Source organism: Macaca mulatta, chromosome 16, assembly GCF_049350105.2.
Source record: "Macaca mulatta isolate MMU2019108-1 chromosome 16, T2T-MMU8v2.0, whole genome shotgun sequence".
Classification (NCBI taxonomy): Eukaryota; Metazoa; Chordata; class Mammalia; order Primates; family Cercopithecidae; genus Macaca; species Macaca mulatta.
In genome coordinates, this window is record NC_133421.1 from 9,865,038 (window position 1) to 9,884,602 (window position 19,565).

General features: G+C 47.5%; 2 protein-coding genes and 2 long non-coding RNA genes across 18 annotated transcripts in view; 2 read left to right on the top strand and 2 right to left on the bottom strand.

The window, feature by feature from the left end:
- The window catches only part of KRBA2 (KRAB-A domain containing 2), a 25,645-nt gene extending 17,603 nt beyond the window's left edge, over positions 1 to 8,042 (bottom strand). For 4 of the 14 annotated variants that reach the window (XR_013406074.1, XR_013406075.1, XR_013406073.1 and 1 more), the window contains exons 1-3: positions 7,242 to 8,042; positions 3,582 to 3,767; positions 988 to 2,332 (exon numbers count right to left, since the gene is read on the bottom strand). Coding sequence is in view for 4 of the 14 variants with exons in the window: in XM_028836001.2 (XP_028691834.2) it covers positions 1,080 to 2,332; positions 3,582 to 3,792 (1,464 nt within the window). In the remaining 10 variants the exon portion in view is untranslated. Of the gene's footprint in view, positions 1 to 394; positions 436 to 714; positions 2,333 to 3,581; positions 3,815 to 7,241 lie in introns of those variants that run through there. The other 10 variants (XR_013406078.1, XM_077970274.1, XM_077970272.1 and 7 more) reach the window with 7 other exon arrangements.
- On the top strand, positions 6,496 to 17,144 carry LOC114673052 (uncharacterized). Its single transcript, XR_003723614.2, has 3 exons — positions 6,496 to 8,457; positions 13,888 to 14,433; positions 16,920 to 17,144. It is a non-coding gene; the product is annotated as an uncharacterized LOC114673052 (long non-coding RNA).
- Positions 8,903 to 15,762, bottom strand: RPL26 (ribosomal protein L26). 2 transcript variants are annotated; one of them, NM_001193566.1, is made up of 4 exons: positions 15,740 to 15,762; positions 14,986 to 15,158; positions 12,665 to 12,805; positions 8,903 to 9,072 (listed from the first exon to the last, which is right to left on the bottom strand). In NM_001193566.1, the coding sequence occupies exons 2-4, from the start codon at positions 15,151 to 15,153 to the stop codon at positions 8,944 to 8,946; spliced, it is 438 nt and encodes a 145-aa protein (NP_001180495.1). In that variant the 5' UTR covers positions 15,154 to 15,158; positions 15,740 to 15,762; the 3' UTR covers positions 8,903 to 8,943. The 2 variants fall into 2 exon arrangements, with proteins under 2 accessions (NP_001180495.1, XP_028691581.1); XM_028835748.2 differs by lacking the exon at positions 15,740 to 15,762 and adding an exon at positions 15,442 to 15,579.
- LOC144335306 (uncharacterized) lies at positions 12,201 to 12,440 on the top strand. Its single transcript, XR_013406080.1, has 2 exons — positions 12,201 to 12,335; positions 12,368 to 12,440. It is a non-coding gene; the product is annotated as an uncharacterized LOC144335306 (long non-coding RNA).
- Positions 17,145 to 19,565: the final 2,421 nt, after the last annotated feature.

The window sequence follows — 19,565 nt, forward strand, 5'->3', positions numbered from 1 at the left end:
CAAAAAAAAGAAAGACAAAAAAAAAAAAATCCTGGCTGGGTGTGGTGGCATGCACCTGTAATCTTAGCACTTTCAGAGGCCAATCCCTTGAGCCCAGGAGTTTGAGACCAGCCTGGGCAATATAAGGAGACCCTGTCTCTAAAAAAATAAATAAATAAAAAAGATAAGTCCAAGTTCAAGTCCCTAGTACCTGTGAATGTCACCTTACTTGGAAAGAGTATTTGCTGATCTAATTAAGGTAAGGGTCTCGAGATGAGAGTATCCTCATTAGAGTGGGCCCTAAATCCAGTGACATGGGTTCGGTGTCCAGTGATGTCTTTACAAGAGACAGGAAAGAATACATACAGCACAGGGGAGAAGGCCACAAGAAGACAGAAGCAGAGACTGGACTTACACTGTCACAAGCCAGGGAATACCAAGGATTGCCGAGGGCCACTAGAGAAAGGAGAAAGGCATGGAATGATTCTCCCCCAGAGCCTTCAGAAAGAACCTACCTTACTAACCACTTTAATTTCAGACTTTGGGCCTCCAGAACTGTGAGACTCAATTTCTGTTAAGTCACCCAGGTGGTGGTTGTTTTTTTTTTTTTTTTTTGTCTTCGAGACAGAGTCTTGCTTTGTCACCCAGGCTGGAGTGCAGTGGCATGGTCTCGGCCCACTGCAACCTCTGCTTCCTGAGTTCAAGTGATTCTCCTGCCTCAGTCTCCCGGTTAGCTGGGATTACAGGCACACGCCTCCAAGCCTGCCTAATTTCTGTATTTCTAGTAGAGACAGGGTTTCACCATGTTGGCCAGGCTAGTCTTGAACTCCTGACCTCAAGTGATCTGCCCACCTCGGCCTCCCAAAGTGCTGGGATTACAGGCATGAGTCCTGCACCCGGCCAGGTTGTGGTAATTTTTTATGGTAGCCCTAAGAATAAATACACAGACCCAAACTTTTCCCTTTTTGAGCAAGGGCTACCATATACAACTTGACCTGAGAGTGCAGCCTTCAATCCTTTCCCCCGGGGCCTCTGGCAACAGTTCTCAGATGACTATGCTCAGAGAGACACCTGTGACTGTCCACCCAGCAGCCATCTGTTCACCAGCAGAGGAGACCGGAAGCCCCTTGTGAGGTGCTGGGTTCTGTAGCTTCAGGAGTGGGATCCATGTCATCATCCATATCAGATCTGTCTGCTCCAATCTCAACTCTTTCTTCCTGCCTGATCCAAAGGCTATTTTCTAGCTGTTCTTCAGCAATTTCTAGCTCTTCTTCTGTTTGTAAAGTAGCCACGGTTTCCCGGGGCAAGTTTGAGGAATATAGCCCAAATTTGGCTTTACAACCGAACATTGCCTCAAATGGACTTTGCTGCAAGGAAACGTCGAAAGCCTGATTCCTCACCATCTGCAGGAATCGGAGGCCTTTGGCCCAGTGACATAAACGGTTACTCTGCATCCAGGTACCTATCATGTTCTTCACATCACGGCTTGCTCCTTCCAGGGAGCCCTGGCTTTGGCCAGGGTGGTACTTACCAGACACAATCTTTAGGTCTGGCCACAACTCATTGAGCTCCTGAACAACCTCGTTTGTGAACTCAACGCCACTGTCAGAGTCTAACACAGTGGGTGTACCAAGAATTGTGAAAATATCTAATAAGACACTGACCACCTCACGGGCCTGTTTGGTTCTTAATGGCCGTAAAATAATAAACTTGGTCAAGTGGTCCTGGTAGTATAAAATGAACTTGAACTCACCATCGGCACTTGACTGCATGTCAAGTATTTCAACTTGGCACGTGGAGTCTATGTCCTTAAAAGTCATGGGCTTGGGCGGAAGGCCTTTCTTGGGTACTGGGTTCTTCTGGTGGCACTGTTTACACAGAGTCAGATATAAGACAATAACTTCTTTGGTGACATTCCCATATTTTCCTTGCAGCTCCTTGAGCATGCGTGTCCGCCCACCATGTCCAATACTGAGATGTGTATCATGAAGAATATCAAACAACTCTTCTTTATGTACATAATACCGTATTCGATCACGTTCTCCATGAGTAGCCTCTATCAGTTTCTCTGTGCCCTGTACAGAGATCACGTCATATTTTGCCGCACGGCGATAATCACGTGATGACTTCTTCCCTTTTTCTTTAGCTTCTTTAACTTCCTTTATTGTTTGAAAGTACTTTTCTTTGGAAAATACCTTGCTGTTGTAACTTTTGCTTTCTACTAACTTTGTTACACTCATAAGAAACGTTTCTCTCATGTTACTTATCTCCATTTCCATTTCATTCACATTTGAAACACCAGGTGGATCATTTCCAGCTCTCTGAGGCATCATGGAGAACTGTAAGAAGGATGCTAAGAAAGGAAAAAAAGAGAACAAAGTTAAATTCACTGACACTCCCACCTGGAAGACTTCCCCTCTGGAGTTCCTCATCAATTCTTTCATATAATTTTTGAAGATGATTATATGGAAGAATGATAATAGAGTCATAGTAAAAAGCAATTAGAAAGCCGACTGGCACCATCCAAAACCACAGCATAGCAATAGAATTTGACATCAGTTAAATCACAAATATGTAGAGGTTTTAGACTTTCGGCAAACAGAAAAAACAACGAAGCCATTAGCTTATAGCATGAAACCTAATCAACTGGTTTTCATTAATTGAACAGGAGAGAGGATAAACAGAAACTCCTAAGGCAGTAGGCTAAAATCTTACCCTCAGTACCCTTTACAATAATATAAATGGGAGAACGTTGCTAAAAGGTACCACATAATAACAGCAAACTCTTAAACTGAAATTTGTACCAGGCATTGCTTCTGAGGCTTCCCATGATCAACAGAAACAATCTCTTGGCCAGGCGCAGTGGCTCACGCCTGTAATCCCAGCACTCTGGGAGGTTGAGGTGGGCGGATCACTTGAGGTCAGGAGTCCGAGACCAGCCTGGCCAACATGGTGAAACCCCATCTCTACTAAAAATACAAAAACTGGCCAGGTGCGGTGGTGGGCACCTGCAATCCCAGCTCCTCGGGAGGCTGAGGCAGGGAGAATGGCTTGAACCCGGAAGGCGGAGGTTGCAGTGAGCCGAGACTGCGCCACTGCACTCCGGCCTGGGCGACAAAGGGAGACTGTTTCCAAAAAAAAAAAAAGAAAAAAATGCTTATGGCAGAAGAGTCTGTCCTAATTTTGCGTGAATCAAGAAGAAAGCTGTGGGAATTTTTTTTTTTTTTTTTTTTTTTTTTTTTTTTTGAGACGGAGTCTCGCTCTGTCACCCAGGCTGGAGTGCAGTGGCCGGATCTCAGCTCACTGCAAGCTCCGCCTCCCGGGTTCACGCCATTCTCCTGCCTCAGCCTCCCGAGTAGCTGGGACTACAGGCGCCCGCCACCTCGCCCGGCTAAGTTTTTGTATTTTTAGTAGAGACGGGGTTTCACTGTGTTACCCAGGATGGTCTCGATCTCCTGACCTCGTGATCCGCCCGTCTCGGCCTCCCAAAGTGCTGGGATTACAGGCTTGAGCCACCGCGCCCGGCAGGGAATATTTTTAAACGACGGTTTCCTTTTGACAATTGTCCACAAGATTAATAAAGGAAGATTCTGAGTCCTTACCCTGTGGGACCGTGTTCTCATAACTGTCCAGCATTGTGTCTCTGTAGCAATCCTTTTGAAAGGCTTCTAAATAATTCCAATATTTGGTCATATCTTCAAATGCTGTTGCTTCCTGAGACAACACTGGCTGCTGCCACAGGGACCATACAGTCTGGGGGCCTGGGATAAGGAGCAGCCTCAGCAGGTCTGCGGAAGAGACAAGAGAGGGCATCAGGAATGAAGGCACGCAGCATAGAGGACTCTGAAAGCGAGTCAGGTGAATAAATGGAAGAAATAAGAAATAGGTCTCATATCCAACAAGATGAGTACAGCTTCATGGGTGAGGGAAAGGAGTTTTGCTTTCCTGGGAGGTCTGTTGGTCTGGCCAGTTTTGACGCTGCCAGAGCTGTAGCCCGTGTATTAATATTTCCAGAATAAAGCAGAGTCCAAGTGAACTTGAGCACAGGCTTGATGACGCCTAACAGGGATGGCAGGATCTGTTTCCAATGGAAATATTATGTCTGTGTACATGGAGATATGTCAGGAGATTATCCTGCAGAAAACAGATACCCCAAAGGGAGTCTACATGCCACTGTGATCAGATAATTCCTTAAGGGGAGAACTTGATACTCAGTTGTCTAAACCGGGATTCCTTAGTTAGAACAGCCCTAAGACAGGATGGTGATGAGGCCAGGGGAGTTCATATGAGGACTGCAGGAATTCCAGCAAGCTTAGGAAAAGAGGATCCCAAGATCCCAGCTGTCAGATGCAGAGCGGAGGGGCAGGGCAGAATCCTGAGAAGCAGACAAAGATGGAAACTTTTCAAAGTTCTGAGCAAGAGTCTCAGTTAAGTGGAACGTACTTCCAGGTCCTGAAGCTCCTCCACTAAAAGGGCTTCAAACTCCCTTCCTCAGCATTGCTGGTTAATCATGTATATTCCTGATTCTAAGACATTACTGAGTGTAAAACCACTGACTTAATAACTTTCTTTTGAGAGGAAAAACTGTGTGTATTAAATGAATGTATTGATGACACATCCAAAATTTTAAATGTGAAAAATGTGCATTTGCATTCTTTTTCTTTTTTTGTATTTTTTATAGAGATGGGGTTTTGCCATGTTGCAAAAAACCCAGGCTGGTCTCGAACTCCTGGGCTAAAGTGATTCACCTGCCTCAGCCTCCCAAAGTGCTAGGATTACAGGCCTGAGGCAGTGGGCCTGGCCAAAACTATGCCTTGCAGAAATGAAGAAACTGCACATTTGCAAAATGCTCTTTACTCTAAGCCTGGGTTCAAGATCTTCTGCAAACTGACATTTTAAAGGCTCTGAGGCTGGGCACAGTGGCTCACACCTGTAATCCCAGCACTTTTGGGAGGCTGAGGCGGGCAAATCACCTGAGGTCAGGAGTTCGAGACTAGCCTGGCCAACGTGGTGAAACCCTGTCTCTACTAAAAATACAAACATTAGTCAGGCATGGTGGTGCATGCCTGTAGTCCTAGCTACTCAGGAAGCTGAGGCAGGAGAATCACTGGAACCCAGGAGGCAGAGGTTGCGGTGAGCCGAGATCGTGCCACTGCACTCCAGCCTGGGCGACAGAATGAGAGTCTGTTTCAAAAAACAAAAAAAGGCTCTGAGAAGTCCTGCAGTAAAGAAACCAGCTTCACTTTGTTTCATCCACCAGTACCATTCAATCATTGACATGGGACTTCGTTTCCCAAGGAATATCTATTACCATCCCACGGTCTTACTAGCTTTTTTTTAACACCGGGGTACACCACCACGCCTGGCTAATGTTTTGCATTTTTAGTAGAGATGAGGTTTTGCCATGTTGGCCAGGCTGGTCCTTGAACTTCTGGCCTCAAGTGGTCTGCTTGTTTTGGCCTCCCAAAGTGTTGGAATTATAGGCATGTACAGCCAGCGCACCCGGCCGGTCCTACTAGTTCTAACAGTTCTTGAAACCACAAGGTATTCAATGGAGTCCAGAAAGAGCACCTTCCAGATTCCTTTCTGAAACCAGCATTCTCACAACTTGAGTGCTGTGTTGGTTGCTGTTTGATTCCCTTCAGGGGACCGCAAAGAAAGGAAAAGTCTCATCTTCATTCTATAAAATAACGAAGGCAACTGGGCACAGTGGCTCATGCCTGTAATCCTAATACTTTGGGAGGCCAAGGTAAGAGGATTGCTTGAGGCCAGGAGTTCAAGACCAACCTAGTCAACATAGTGAGACCCTGTCTCTAAAAATAAAAAAATTAAAAAAAAAGAAAGAAGAACGGAGGCAACAGGCTAGAAACAATTTATAACCAAAAGATGTAGAATCACAGTCTTTAGTAAGAGATCCAGTCCTTACTATACCATGAAATTCTGCAGTAGAGTCCAAAGTCCACAATTATCTAATAGACCTATTTTGGTTGGTCCATCTAGTGATTTTTAAAAATTTGAATTTTTCGACCAAGTGTGGTGGCTCACACCTGTAATCCTAGCGCTTTGGGAGGCTGAGGCGGATCACGAGGTCAGGAGATTGAGACCATCCTGGCTAACACGGTGAAATCCCATCTCTGCTAAAAATACAAAGTATTAGCTGGGCGTGGTGGCAGGAGCCTGTAGTCCCAGGAGGCTCAGGCAGGATAACGACGTGAACTCGAGAGGCGGAGCTTGCGGTAAGCCGAGATCGTGCCAATGCACTCCAGCCTGGGCGGCAGAGCCAGACTCCATCTCAAAAAGAAAGAAAAAAAAAAAAAAAAAAAAAAAGGAATGTTTCACCTATATTTACAGATTGGGAGATTTCACATAAAAATCTCGATTTCTGCCTTTTTTTTTCTTTCGAGACAGAGTTTTGCTCTGTCGCCCAGGCTAGAGGGCAGTGGCTCGATCTCGGCTCACTGCAAGCTCCGCCTCCTGGGTTCAGGCCATTCTCCTGCCTCAGCCTCCAGAGTAGCTGGGACTACAGACGCCCGCCACCACGCCCGTGTAATTTTTTGTATTTTTAGTAGAGATGAGGTTTCACCGTGTTAGCCAGGATGGTCTCGGTCTCCTCACCTCGTGATCCACCCGCCTCGGCCTCCTAAAGTGCTGGGATTACAGGCATGAGCCACTGCGCCCAGCCTCGATTTTTGGCTTTCTTGAAAAGGCAATGTTCTGGCTGCACTGGCGGCATTGCTGCCTGGCAATAACTGGCTGTAATAGGCAGCATCTTCCTTTGGATCAAGTTTGTCCAACCTGTGGCCTGTGGGTCGCATGGAGCCCAGGACGTCGGGACCTACTAACCTAGTCATCTTGCCCACTCCTGCAGATTTCTAAGCTTTCAGTATCTTTTTTTTTTTTTTTTGAGAGGGGTCTCACTTCGTCACCCAGGCTGGAGTGCAGTGGCATGATCACGGCTCCCAGGGTCAAGGCATCCTCCCACCTCAGCCTCCTGAGTACCTGGGACTACAGGCATGCGTCACCAGGCCCGGCTAATTTTTTTCTTTCTTTCTTTCTTTTTTTTTGTAGAGACGGGGTCTCATTATGTTGCCTGAGGCTTCAGTATCTTTTCCAAAGCAACATGAAACAAATGTGATCGTAAATCAATCAGCTTCCTGGTGTGATCTGTGCTGACGGCTAAGGGATAAACGGCTAAGTGATAAACGAGTTGGTCAGAGAAAACTGGAAATATTTCCAAAGCCATGTTTACTCCCTTCACCCACCTGTGAGTCTTTGCCTCGGCGGTTTCCGACTTGGAATGTCCTCGCATCGATCTTCCCAATCCCAGCCAGCTGAAATCAGCCTCCTTCCCGACGTATTCAGTAACTTCAGCTGATTGCCATCTGGACTTCATCTCAACACCTGTACCACACTCACTGGCGCACTCTTGATTTGCATCTGCAGTCGACCAGTTCAGATGTATGCAACCTAAAAAGTAGGGACGGAGCCCTCTGCCTGCCTGTACCCCCTTTGGAGGGCCCACGAATACAGAGCTGAGCACAAAAGGTGTTCAAAGGACATTTAGTCAAAAATGTCGCTTACAGGTAGATTGTCATTAGCAAGGCAGAGCAGCGGTATGGCCGAGTCTACGCTTGGGAACTCATTTTCTGACTCTTACCATTTACTGACTAAAGCAAAGTTACTGGAGCCTCAGTTTCCTCATCTACAACCCGGGGAGAGGACCAGTACCCATCACAATCGATTGCTATGAAGATTCAATGACAATGCAGATAAGGCACTTAGTACAGTGTCCCCGCACCGTCCACGCCACCGGGCACGCCCGCTTATTCCTGAGGACCGGGCTGGGGCGTCGCCTCCTTTGTGTTGCCTTCCTACCCTGACTTCGCAGAATGATCCCACAGCCTGGATCCACGCCCGTCCGCCAGCCAGCTCAGGGCTGAACGGCTGAGGCGGGTGCGCGGTGGAGAAAAGAGCCGCAGACTGAGGAAGGTCGGGAAAGAGAAAGGGATACACTAGACGCTGCGTCTGAATCCCCTCCACCCACGGCGAGCAGCAGCATCGCCGCCCCACCTCCCGCCGGCTCCGCCGGAAGCCGGTCAGCGCCAGCCGGAAGCCCCGCCCCCTCGAAGCGCCGCGGATCGGAGGAGCCACCGCTCTTCACTCCAGGCTTTGCCCGGCCGGGACAGCACTGCGGACCCCCTGCGGCGCTGTCCACCCAAATGACAGCTGCGACCTCGTCCAAGCCGGTGACTTAACTCGGGCCCGTTACCCGTTCCCACTTTGTTGCCAAGTCTCCAGCCTGGAAAATAAACTGGCTTCAGGTATCCTGTTTAGATCCTTAAAATGAGGAACGGCAGGAACACACACAGCGCTGCCACCTCACACCTTTTCACTTCATCCTGACGAAGCTGCGGTTCAGTTCGGATGTGTGAGGTTTTGGTCTGATGGCACTCACCCAGCACTTGGGCAGAAAATAAGGTAAACGGGGCCCATGGGTCCCTCAGAGAACCTGAACCTGAGATCTCTCAATCTAGACAAACAGCTTGAAGTGATCTAGATGCTATAGGAAGTCACAGAAGCTTCTTATCCTATTGAAAGCAAGACTTCCTATCCAATGGCAATACAAACTTTTATATACAGTAAGTTAAAAAATACAGGCTGTCCATATAGCAACCTATCTATAATAAGAAAGTTAAAAAACAGGTTCAAGAGGAAGTATTTCCAACTAGCTTTTCTTATAGGCCTTCTTCTCAATGAGACCCCTCCAGCTACTGATATATCCTCAAATGCTGCTGCCCACTATAAAAAAATATATGTATCAGTCCTAATTTCAGAAAAATTTTGACTGACAAATCAGAGGTAAGAGACCAGTCCACTGAAAACTAGGGAGTGTCATAAATCACCACACACAAAACACAGGCTCTTTGCTTCAAGTTTTAATCAAAGCTTTTATATAAGATTACTTTATTCCTGCATCTTCTCAATTGTTTCTTCCTTGTATTTGCCCTTTTCCTTTCCTACTTGGCGAGATTTGGCTTTCCGTTCAAGGATCTTTTTGCGGTCTTTGTCCAGTTTTAGCCTAGTGATAACCACCTGCAGAAAAATAAGAAAAACACACTCCCAAGCTTTAAATAATCACTAAAACACATGGGAAAGCCCAACATTCAATACCATTTCCCACACCTGGGGCAGGTTGATGGCTAAATAAGATTTAACTTTTTAAAAATTCCAGAAATTACTCTTTAGCCATCAAACCTGGCTTATTTACTAATTTCCCACCAACAAAGGAGAAAAAGGCAAGATGGCATCAGTAATTCTTATCATAGCCTCTTCTGTGCTTCATTGTAAAATGTGTTTCTTTTTCATTGAGAAATATGATTCTGCTCTTCTCACTCCAGTTTTACAAGCTGGCATATATATTTGTTTCTAAAGTAACTTCAGGCTGGGTGTGGTGGCTCATGCCCCCAATCCCAGCACTTTGGGAAGCAGAGGCGGGTGGATCACCTGAGGTCAGGAGTTCGAGACCAGCCTGGCCAACATGGTGAACTCCCTTCTCTACTAAAAATACAAAAATTAGCCGGGCATGGTGGCACATTCCTGTAATCCCAGCTACCTGGGAGGCAGGAGAATCTCCGGAACCCGGGAGGCGGAGGCTGCAGTGAGCTGAGATCATCCCATTGCACTCCAGCCTGGGCGACTGAGTGAGACTCATCTCAAAAAACAAACAAACAAACAAACAAACAAAACAGCTGGGTGTAGTGGCAAATGCCTGTAACCTAGCTACTCAGGAGGCTACAGCAGGAGAATCACTTGAACCCAGGAAGCAGAGGATTGCAGTGAGCCGAGATCACACCACTGCACCAGGTTGGGCGACAAGAGCAAAACTGTCCAAAACAAAACAAAAAAAACCCCACCCCAAAACAGAAAAATATAATAAAGTAACTTCAGAATTATAACTTCAGAATTTTAATGTTAGAAATTAAAGGTAGCATCCACACACAATTCCACCAGAAAAATCTTTAGTGAGAATATGACAATACAGATCTTATTCCAACAGTTCAAATCCTAAAAGACATCCAAATTATGATAAACTTTAGTCTTATGAGGGCGAGGAAAGGGTGAAAAGAGGTGCTGGAAATACAGCATGCTGACCGAACAAAAATCTCCAGTTGCTGAACTCACGTTCTAGTACAGGGAGCCCGAAAACATGTACAAGTGAATCGACATCACTTTGATAGAGAAAGGCGGTAAGTGTGAGGAGGCCGAGGGGCTTTCTAGAGTGATCAAGCAAAGTCCTACTGATAAAGCTACATTTGAACAGAGACCTAAAGTGCTAAGCACTTTATTTATATATAGGTATCTGTTTTTTTTTTTTTTTTTTCTTTCCTTTTTGTGGAGAACGGGGTCTCGCTATATTACCCAGGCAGGTCTCGAACTCCTGGGCTCAAGCTATCCTCCCGCCTCTGCCTCCCTGAGAGCTGGGATTACAGGCGTGAGCTCTGCAAGAGAACACCAAGTTGAAAGGTTCAAAGGCAGGAGATGATCAAGTTTCACAGGTGTGTTTCTCACACTTGAATAAGAATCAACTGGAGGGCTTATTAAAAACAGACACCTGGGTCAAAAGCCCTAATTTTGCCTCAGTAGGCCTGGGCTCCTAGAATTTCTAATTCTACCAAGTTGCTAGGAGGCGAGCAGACTAAAGCATACAGAATGGAAAAGATGTCAGAAGTAAGGGAAGATCAGTTAAGGTCTTTTTTTTCCCCGAAATGGAAGTCTCGCTCCGTCACCCAGGCTGGAGTGCAATGGCACAATATTGGCTCACTACAACCTCCGCTTCCCAGGTTCAAACGATTCTCCTGCCTCAGCCTCCCAAGTAGCTGGGATTACAGGCGCCCGCCACCACACCTAGCTAATTTTTTTTGTATTTTCAGTAGAGACGGGATTTCACCAGTTGATCAGGCTGGTCTTGAACTCCTGACCTCAGGTAGTCTGCCTGCCTCGGCCTCCCAAAGTGTTAGGATTACAGGCGTGAGTCACTGCGCCCGGCCACATCAGTTAAGGTCTTACGGGCCAATGTGATGGCAAAGGGCAGACAGAATTCTAGGTATAATGAGACAGCAGTCCACAGACCTTATAAACTGATGTGAGGTATATAATAAATCAGTCAAAATGACATTTTTGGTTGGACAAGGCAGCTCATGACTATAATCCCAACACTCTGGGAGGCCTAGGTGGGAAGATAGTTTCTGGCTAGGAGTTCGAGACCAGTGCCTGGGTAACACTGCAAGAACCCGTATTAAAAAAATTTTTAAATGACATTTTGGCCTGAGCAATTAGGAACATAGAGAGCTGTCATACACTATGATGGTTTGAACATGCCAAGTTTGGGATACTAATTACAAGATGATTACTGAGTTACTCAAAGATCGACTGTCACATGCTGCACTGACATGTGCAGTACAAAAAGACAATCTGCTACCAGATTGGTGACCTTTAAAACAACTTTTCTGGTGTTGGGAAGCGAAAAATATAACTGGAGTAGGTTAATGAATGAGAAAGTCCTTGCTCTTAAGAGATACATACTGAAGTAATTACAGGTGAAGTGTCATGATCTTTTTTTAGTAAATTCACTGGGGGTGGAGAAAATGGACAAAGAGCACGTGGCAAAATTTTAATAGAGAATTCTAGGTCAGAGATATACAGGTGTTTTACTATACCAGGCTTTTGACTTCTCTGAGGCTTAAAAATTACATTTATTGGCTGGGCGCGGTGGCTCATGCCTGTAATCCCAGCACTTTGGGAGGCAGAGGTGGGTGGATCACGAGGTCAGGAGATCAAAACCATCCTAGCTAAGGATAACACGGTGAAACGCCGTCTCTACTAAAAATACAAAAATTAGCCGGGCATGGTGGCGGGCGCCTGTAGTCCCAGCTCCTCTAGAGGCTGAAGCAGAATGGCATGAACCTGGGAGGCGGAGCTTGCATGCCACTGCACTCCAGCCTGGGCCAGAGCCAGACTGTCTCAAAAAAGAAAAACCAGGGCCAAAGTGCCATTTCATCTTACAAAAACCTACTTCCCAAATTTTAAGATCTATAAATTATTGATTGTTAATCAGCTTACTAATAGCTTTTGAAGAAAAAGCACATTTAATATACACGATGGGACGAGCATGGTGGCTCATGTCTATAATCCCAGCACTTTGGGAGGCCAAGGCAGGCAGATCACCTGAGGCCAGACCAGCCCCGCCAACACAGTGGAACCTTTGGCCAACATAGTGAAATTTTACACTAAAAAGTACAAAAATTAGCCAGGTGTAGTGGTGCATGCCTGCAGTCACAGCTGCTCAGGAGGCTGAGGTGGGAGAATCGCTTGCATTTGGGAGGCGGAGGCTGCAGTGAGCCGAGATTGTGCCACTGCACTCCAGCCTGGGTGACAGAGCAAGAACCTGTCTCAAAAACAAACTAACAGAAACATAATGACCGTTAAAGACACTTTGATTTCAGAAACATTTTAAATGTTATTAGAATTTTCAACAGAAGTGCGGTAGTATTTACTTCAAGATATGTTTTTTTCCAGCACATGTGAAAAATCAAGGACTATTTCTATGGGCTCGCTCTGTAAACAACCACACGTCAACAATACTTGCCATAATTTCCTTCTCTCAAGCATTCTCAAAAACACCTACCTTGCTGGGGTGAATGCCTACGTGGACCGTTGTGCCATTAGCCTTTTCCCGCTGCACCCGTTCAATGTAGATAACATACTTCTTCCTGTAAACCTGGACTACTTTGCCAATTTGCTGACCTTTATAGTGTCCTCGTACAACCTAAGTGCAAATTCAAAAGTAAATATTTGAATAAAAGATTAACCTTGTAAATCAAGTAAACAAACTCATGCATACACCACTCACCCTATCATTATATTAAAAGGTTAAAAAAAAAAGAGCCCACTTTGGCAACTTGTAGTAAGTTGACACTCCATCTCAAAAGGAGCAACAGACCAAGAGTATTTAAATCTGAACCCATTAATGTGTTCAACCTAGTGCTAGTCAGAGGGCAGCAACAAATGCTTAAGGGAACAAACCAATTCTTTCCCAAAGGTTAATCGACAGAAATCCTAGTGGTCCTCAGTTTGTCAGGCCAAGTGTTTCTGAACAGATTCTTCTTCCCAGTTTGTGACTTTCTTGCATTGATATGTATTGAAAACAGAGATGATCGTTTTTAAGGTCTACTGGCAAGTTTAGCACTACTATAGCAGGGACCAACAGCTGTTCTCAACCCACACTGTTCATTTGTGAACCCATTACATTTTATTGAAATAGCATGAAAACACATTGATGATGTGTATGTAAATGGCTTTAGAGACTGCCTGAATTCTGTAATCACTAGCTGCACTACAGATTACACCTAAGGGTCATTTATAGAAACCTTCACCTAAGTAGATCCAACAAATTATTTACCTGTAAGCACAAACGATCATGTGAGACTACGCTTCATTACAGCTCCTGAATCTAGATTTGGAGCAATTGTTTACTGGTCCTCAACTGCCTCTTCAATGACCAAACACTGAAACCTCCTTCGCAAAAATTGCAACAGTGAGAAAATTACAGCAGTTAAAAGAGATCTGACCTAACTAACTCCATCTTGCTTCTAACCTCCAAGATGGCCTTGCTCATTCCTGGGCATAGACCAAACTAACTCCTTTAGGAGGACCTTAGTCTACAGTTTAAATTTGAAACAAACCCCGTTCTTGCCTGGAGACCAGACTGCCTTTGTAGGACTAACAAATTGGCTGCAAGACTAGAAATTATGGTTTAGGCAGCTAGAGGCCAAAAGATTCTAAACTTCTCCAATTGCTCCTAGGGATAACACATTGTAAAGCCTAAGATTTGCGTGGTATTTTTTTCAGACCCTGCACTGATGGATCTGCTGGTGCCACCCAGATCACTAAACTAGCTCAGGTGATCTTGTGGCCCCCATCCAGGAACCAACTCAGAGCAAGAAGACAGCTTCAACTCCCTATGCCTTCATCTCTGATGTGACCTATCAACACGCCCCACTCCCTGGCCCCCACCCGCTAAGTTATCCTTCAAAAAACTCCAGTCTCCACATTTTCTGGGAGACTGATTTGAGTAATAAACTCTGGTCTCCCGTTCTGACTCTGCATGTATTAAACTCTTTCTTTATTGCAACTCCTGTCTAGATAAATCAGCTCTATCTGGACAGCAGGCAAAATGAGCCTGTTGGGTAGTCACAACGTATTGATAAAAAGATAATCCCAAGGCAATGTTCTGATTATCTGTCACCTAATTATGGCCACATCATCTGACATTTGGGAAAATGGATTTTCAGGCAGGATCCCCAGGAGTTGGAGACGAACCTGGACAATAAAGTGAGACCCTGCTCTACAAAAACAAAAACAGGTCCCACATGGGAGCATCGCTTGAGCCCAAAAGTGAGCCATGACCATGCAACTACACTCCAGTCTGGGTAAGAGTGAGACCCCGTCTCAGCTGGACACAGTGGCTCACGCCTGTAATCCCAGCACTTTGGGAGGCCGAGGCGGGCAGATTACGAGGTCAGGAGATGGAGACCATCCTGGCTAACATGGTGAAACCGCGTCTCTACTAAATATACAAAAAATTAGCCGGGCGTGGTGGCGGGCGCCTGTAGTCCCAGCTACTCGGGAGGCTGAGGCAGGAAAATGGCGTGAACCCAGGAGGCGGAGCTGGCAGTGAGCTGAGATCGCGCCACTGCACTCCTGGGCGACAGAGCAAGACTCTGTCTCCAAAAAAAAAAAAAAAAAAAGAAAAGAAAATTGAGATTTTTACCTAAGAATACAATTAAAAACTGAACAGCAGCTTACTTGTTTTTCGGTCCCTGGCTCATCTCGCCACTCTTTGGGAGGAAGAGTCTTAGAAGCATCTTTATCAGGCATGCAATCCCTCTTCTAAGCTAAGTGCGTGAAATATCCATCAAGACCACGAGAACAAGTAGGGATACACACCTGAACTTCATCATCCTTTCGGATGGGCATGGATCGCACGTTGTACTTCTGTCTCAGCTCTTTGGAAAGAGGGGAAGACATAATCTTCCTGCGAATGTGGGAAGGTGCATTGAAATGCCTTTTGCGATTCTTGCTTCGGTCGGAAGTCACAAAGGGATTAAACTTCATTTTGGCTACATAAAAAGTTAAAAAGACTCTTAAATGACCAAAATCTCATCCAGCTTCCAAACAAATAACCACAATGATTTTATCTTGATAGTCTAGAATGATCATAGGAACTGTCATGTGCTGCAACTTCAATAAAAACTGCTTGATCAGAAGGGCCTATCAACCGAAGCTCGAAACTAAATGAGTAAGGCCCTCCATCCCGAACCTGGAAAAGCCTGCACACGTCTCGGGTCCCAGAAGTCTCCCAGTAGGCAAGTGTGTGGTCTGGAAGTTCCGTGAAGACTTTACCGAGAAGTTACTTCGAGACCATTCTCTAGGAAACGACATCGCCCAGACTCGAGTCTATTTCCACAGGCTCCCTTTCCTCAACTCGTTTTCGAGTCCCCAGATCCCCGATCCCTCCATCCCTTTCCGGTCCGGCGGCCCTTGATTGAAGCGACCAACAGGTAAAAAAAAAAACCATCCCGGCCTCCCCTTCCTGGCTGCTACTCGGCCGACGGGAGACTCGGGACCCCCGCGGTCAGAAGCCACCATGCCCAAGAACGGATGGCTGTGGATTACACTCGCTTGCCCGCCGAATCCTTACCCGCTCCCACTTCGGTGATGGCCGCAAAAGGGAAAAGAACTACACGCTGCTTCCGGTTCTGTAAGTTTACGAAAGATCTCGCGAGACCTTTGTCTCTTGGAGCGAGAGGGGCGCGGAGTTTGAGCGCAAGCAGTAAACTGGGAAATAAATTTATGGCTAGTGTCACCTACTGGCTAGGAGGGGAACTGCGAGGGATTGTAAAACTCCCGTCTTCCAGGTCCTAGTGTTTGTCTTCCTTCCGAGACCCGGGTGCTGTCGCTGAATGCTCTCGGAAGGGTAGTCCCCGGGCGAGTGGCGAAGGCTGCTCAGGGTCCAACTGCCCCTGGGGGTGATGAAGGAACGAGCGGCCCCAGGAGACCCCCTGGTACCTTCACTCCCAGGTGCCGGGGGGAGGGGGGACCGGCACCCCCTTAGCCGGGGAAAGGCATGCCCTGCTTCTGGCCGCCAGGAGGCGCGGGGACGCCGGCTGGCCGGCCGGTCGCCTGGGTCCCTGCACTCACCGTCCCCGCCCGCCCGTGGCGTGGGCGCGGCCAGCGTGCCGGTACTTTAACGAGCTCCATCGCGACGCCGGCCACCGCCCCTGCACTTCGGCGTCTGCTGACCGCACCGCGGGGCGCGCCAGAGATTCGGTTCTGGGTGGCGGGGGGCCTTGCGAGGACCGGGGCCACCGATCGCCCCCCGCGGAAATAGGTCCAAGGCCGCGTTTCTAAGGCGCCCCCAGTGCTGCGACAGGTGCTGGTCCAGACCACGCTTCGAAGCAGCCGGGCGGGAGGAAGCCTCTCGGTGCGGGGAGTTGCGCGGCTTTCTAAATGCTCGGCCTGTTCGCGTCCAGTTCAGGACCAGACGGAAGCCGTGCGCTCCCTGCAAATGGTTTCTTTCTTTCTTTCTCTCTCAATTTTTTTGTCTTTTTCTTCTTTTTGAGACAGAGTTTCACTCTTGTTGCCCAGGCTGGAGTGCAATGGCACGATCTCCGCTCACTGCAATCTCCGCCTCCCGGGTTCAAGCGATTCTCCTGCCTCAGCCCCCCTAGTAGCTGGGATTACAGGCGCCCGCCACCACGCCTGGCTAATTTTTGTATTTTTAGTAGAGACGACATTTCACCATGTTGGCCAGGCGGGTGTTGAACTCCTGACCTCAAGTGATCCGCCCGCCTCGGTCTCCCGAAGTTCTGGCATTACAGGCGTGAGCCACCTGAGCCACCGCACCTGGCCCCTGCAAATGGTTTCTGAGGCAGCCGCAGTACAGCAGGCACCGGCGCTGAACGGCTTCTGCTGAATGAATGACATGGGTGTCACAGTGACAGAGGACACGCGTTTCACACGAATACCGAAGACGTAATGAGCCTGCTGGGTGTGGGGACGCTCTTGTCTACACTTTACATCATGAATTCTTTTAATCCACAAAATGGTCCTGTTGTTGTTGGTATTACTGTCCCCATTTTACAGATTGGGCAACTCAGCCACAGAGAAATGAGAGGAACTCAGTGCAAGGTTATTCAGGACCCACAAGTCACAAGGAAGCCGTGCAGGCTGGCTCCCCAGCCTCTTCTGGGAACTGTATATATGGCCCCAATTTGTGGGGGACCTCATACCCAGGACTGCCCAGAGGATGGTCAGCACGAACATATGTTTTCATGGTTTAAAAATAGTTGTGTTCTTAAATATGTTCTCAAGGAAGTAGCCCTAGGTTCTATTCATAACTGAAAAATTCAGCAAGAATTCCTCTGTTGCGACTCTTTTCAACAAATATTTACGAGGCATCTTTCATGAGCCAGCCCTGAAACTGATTTGGGTCTGGAAGTCCTAGAGAGCTGCCCAAGGTACCTGCCTTCCTATCTTGCCTGCCCTTCTGGCCTTCACATTGTCACTCCTTCTCTTTCTTCCTACTGTCCTTACTAGTTTCCCAGCTCTCCTCCTGTTGGGGTGTCCCGGTCGTCTTCCTCTCTTCCCACCAAGGCCCTCTCTGTTTCCTCAGAGAGGAACAGAGACACTGGCGATGCAAAATAGGTCAAAGTTTGTGCCTGCAGGAAGTTTACTGTCAACAAGGAGAGATAGACAAGGGAATCGACAGCCACGAGCCCACAGGAAAAGTGCTCGCTGAGCCAGCTGCCTTTGCTACCTTTGCTGCCTCTGTGATTCGGGAGCAGAAGGGAGCTCTGGGATCAGGGAAGACTTCCGGGGTGAGGTCAGCATTGAGTGGAATTGGAAGAATGTTAACATGAGCTCCACAAGGCAGTGGGAATTGCTTGAAGGAAGGCTTGAGGTGTGAAGCAGTGTGACTCGAGTTTTCCAGGAATCAGGTCCTTGCTACTGAAGAGAGGCATTCAGAGGGGAGCCCAGGGGCTCTAGGACTGAGCTGAGTGTGATTTGGGTCTGGAAGTCCTAGGGAGCTGCTGAAGGTACCTGCCTTCCTCTCTTGCCTGCCCTTCTGGCCTTCACATTGTCACTCCTTCTCTTTCTTCCTACTGTCCTTACTAGTTTCCCAGCTCTCCTCCTGTTCGGGTATCCCCATCGTCTTCCTCTCTTCCCACCAAGACCCTCTCTATTTCCTCAGCCCTTGCATCCTCTGCTGACACCCTACCCTCCCAAGCCTTCCTTCCTTTCTCCCTCTGTTCAATACGAGTCTCAAAATGAAACCTTCAGGCCAGGCATGGTGGCTCACACCTGTAATCCCAGCACTTTGGGAGGCCAAGGCAGGCAGACTTGAGGTCAGAAGTTTAAGTCAGAAGTTAAGGCCAGAAGTTTTAAGACCAGCCTGGCCAGCATGGCGAAACCCCGTCTGTACTGAAAAAACAAAAATTAGCCGGGTGTGGCGGTGTGCACTTGTAATCCCGGCTACTTGGGAGGCTGAGGCAGGAGAATCACATGAACCTGGGAGGCGGAGGTTGCAGTGGGCAGAGATCTCGCCATTGCACTCCAGCCTGGGTGACGGAGCAAGATTCTGTCTCAAAAAAAAAAAATAATAATGATAATAAAAAAAAACCTTCAGCCCACCATTGGTACAGCATGATGCTTGATACAGTGTGAAGGTTTGCAGGGTACAAATTGTCCACACATGCAAATGCAAATGACCAGTAGCCTAGTTAGAACGTCCCTTTCAGGCCAGGCGCGGTGGCTCAAGCCTGTAATCCCAGCACTTTGGGAGGCCGAGACGGGCGGATCACAAGGTCAGGAGATCGAGACCATCCTGGCTAACCCGGTGAAACCCCGTCTCTACTAAAAAATACAAAAAACTAGCCGGGCGAGGTGGCGGGCGCCTGTAGTCCCAGCTACTCCGGAGGCTGAGGCAGGAGAATGGCGTGAACCCGGGAGGCGGAGCTTGCAGTGAGCTGAGATCCGGCCACTGCACTCCAGCCTGGGTGACAGAGCGAGACTCCGTCTCAAAAAAAAAAAGAACGTCCCCTTCTCTGTTTTTTTTTTTTTTTTTTTTTTTTGAACTGGAGTCTCACTCTGTCGCCTAGGCTGGAGTACAGGTGGCGCGATCTCAGCTCACTGCAAGCTCTGCCTCCCAGGTTCACGCCATTCTCCTGCCTCAGCCTCCCGAGTGACTGGGACTACAGCGCCCGCCACCATACCCAGCTAATTTTTTTGTATTTTTAGTAGAGACGGGGTTTCACCATGTTAGACAGGATGGTCTTGATCTCCACCTCAGCCTCCCAAAGTGCTGGGATTACAGGCGTGAGCCACCACGCCCAGCTGGCTAATTTTTGTATTTTTAGTAGAGATAGAGTTTCACCATGTTGGCCAGCGTGGTCTCGAACTCCTGACCTCAAGTGTTCTGCCCACCTCAGCCTCCCAAAGTGCTGAGATTACAGGTGTGAGCCACT

What these genes read in the sequence shown, in the direction of transcription:
- RPL26 (NM_001193566.1), bottom strand. Translation starts at nt 15,153, where the DNA reads ATGAAGTTTAATCCCTTTGTGACTTCCGACCGAAGCAAGAATCGCAAA. An exon ending in GAAAGGATGATGAAGTTCAG is followed by an intron (nt 12,806 to 14,985) that starts GTGTGTATCCCT and finishes ATTTGCACTTAG; the next exon opens with GTTGTACGAGGACACTATAA. An exon ending in TAGGCATTCACCCCAGCAAG is followed by an intron (nt 9,073 to 12,664) that starts GTAGGTGTTTTT and finishes ATTTTTCTGCAG; the next exon opens with GTGGTTATCACTAGGCTAAA.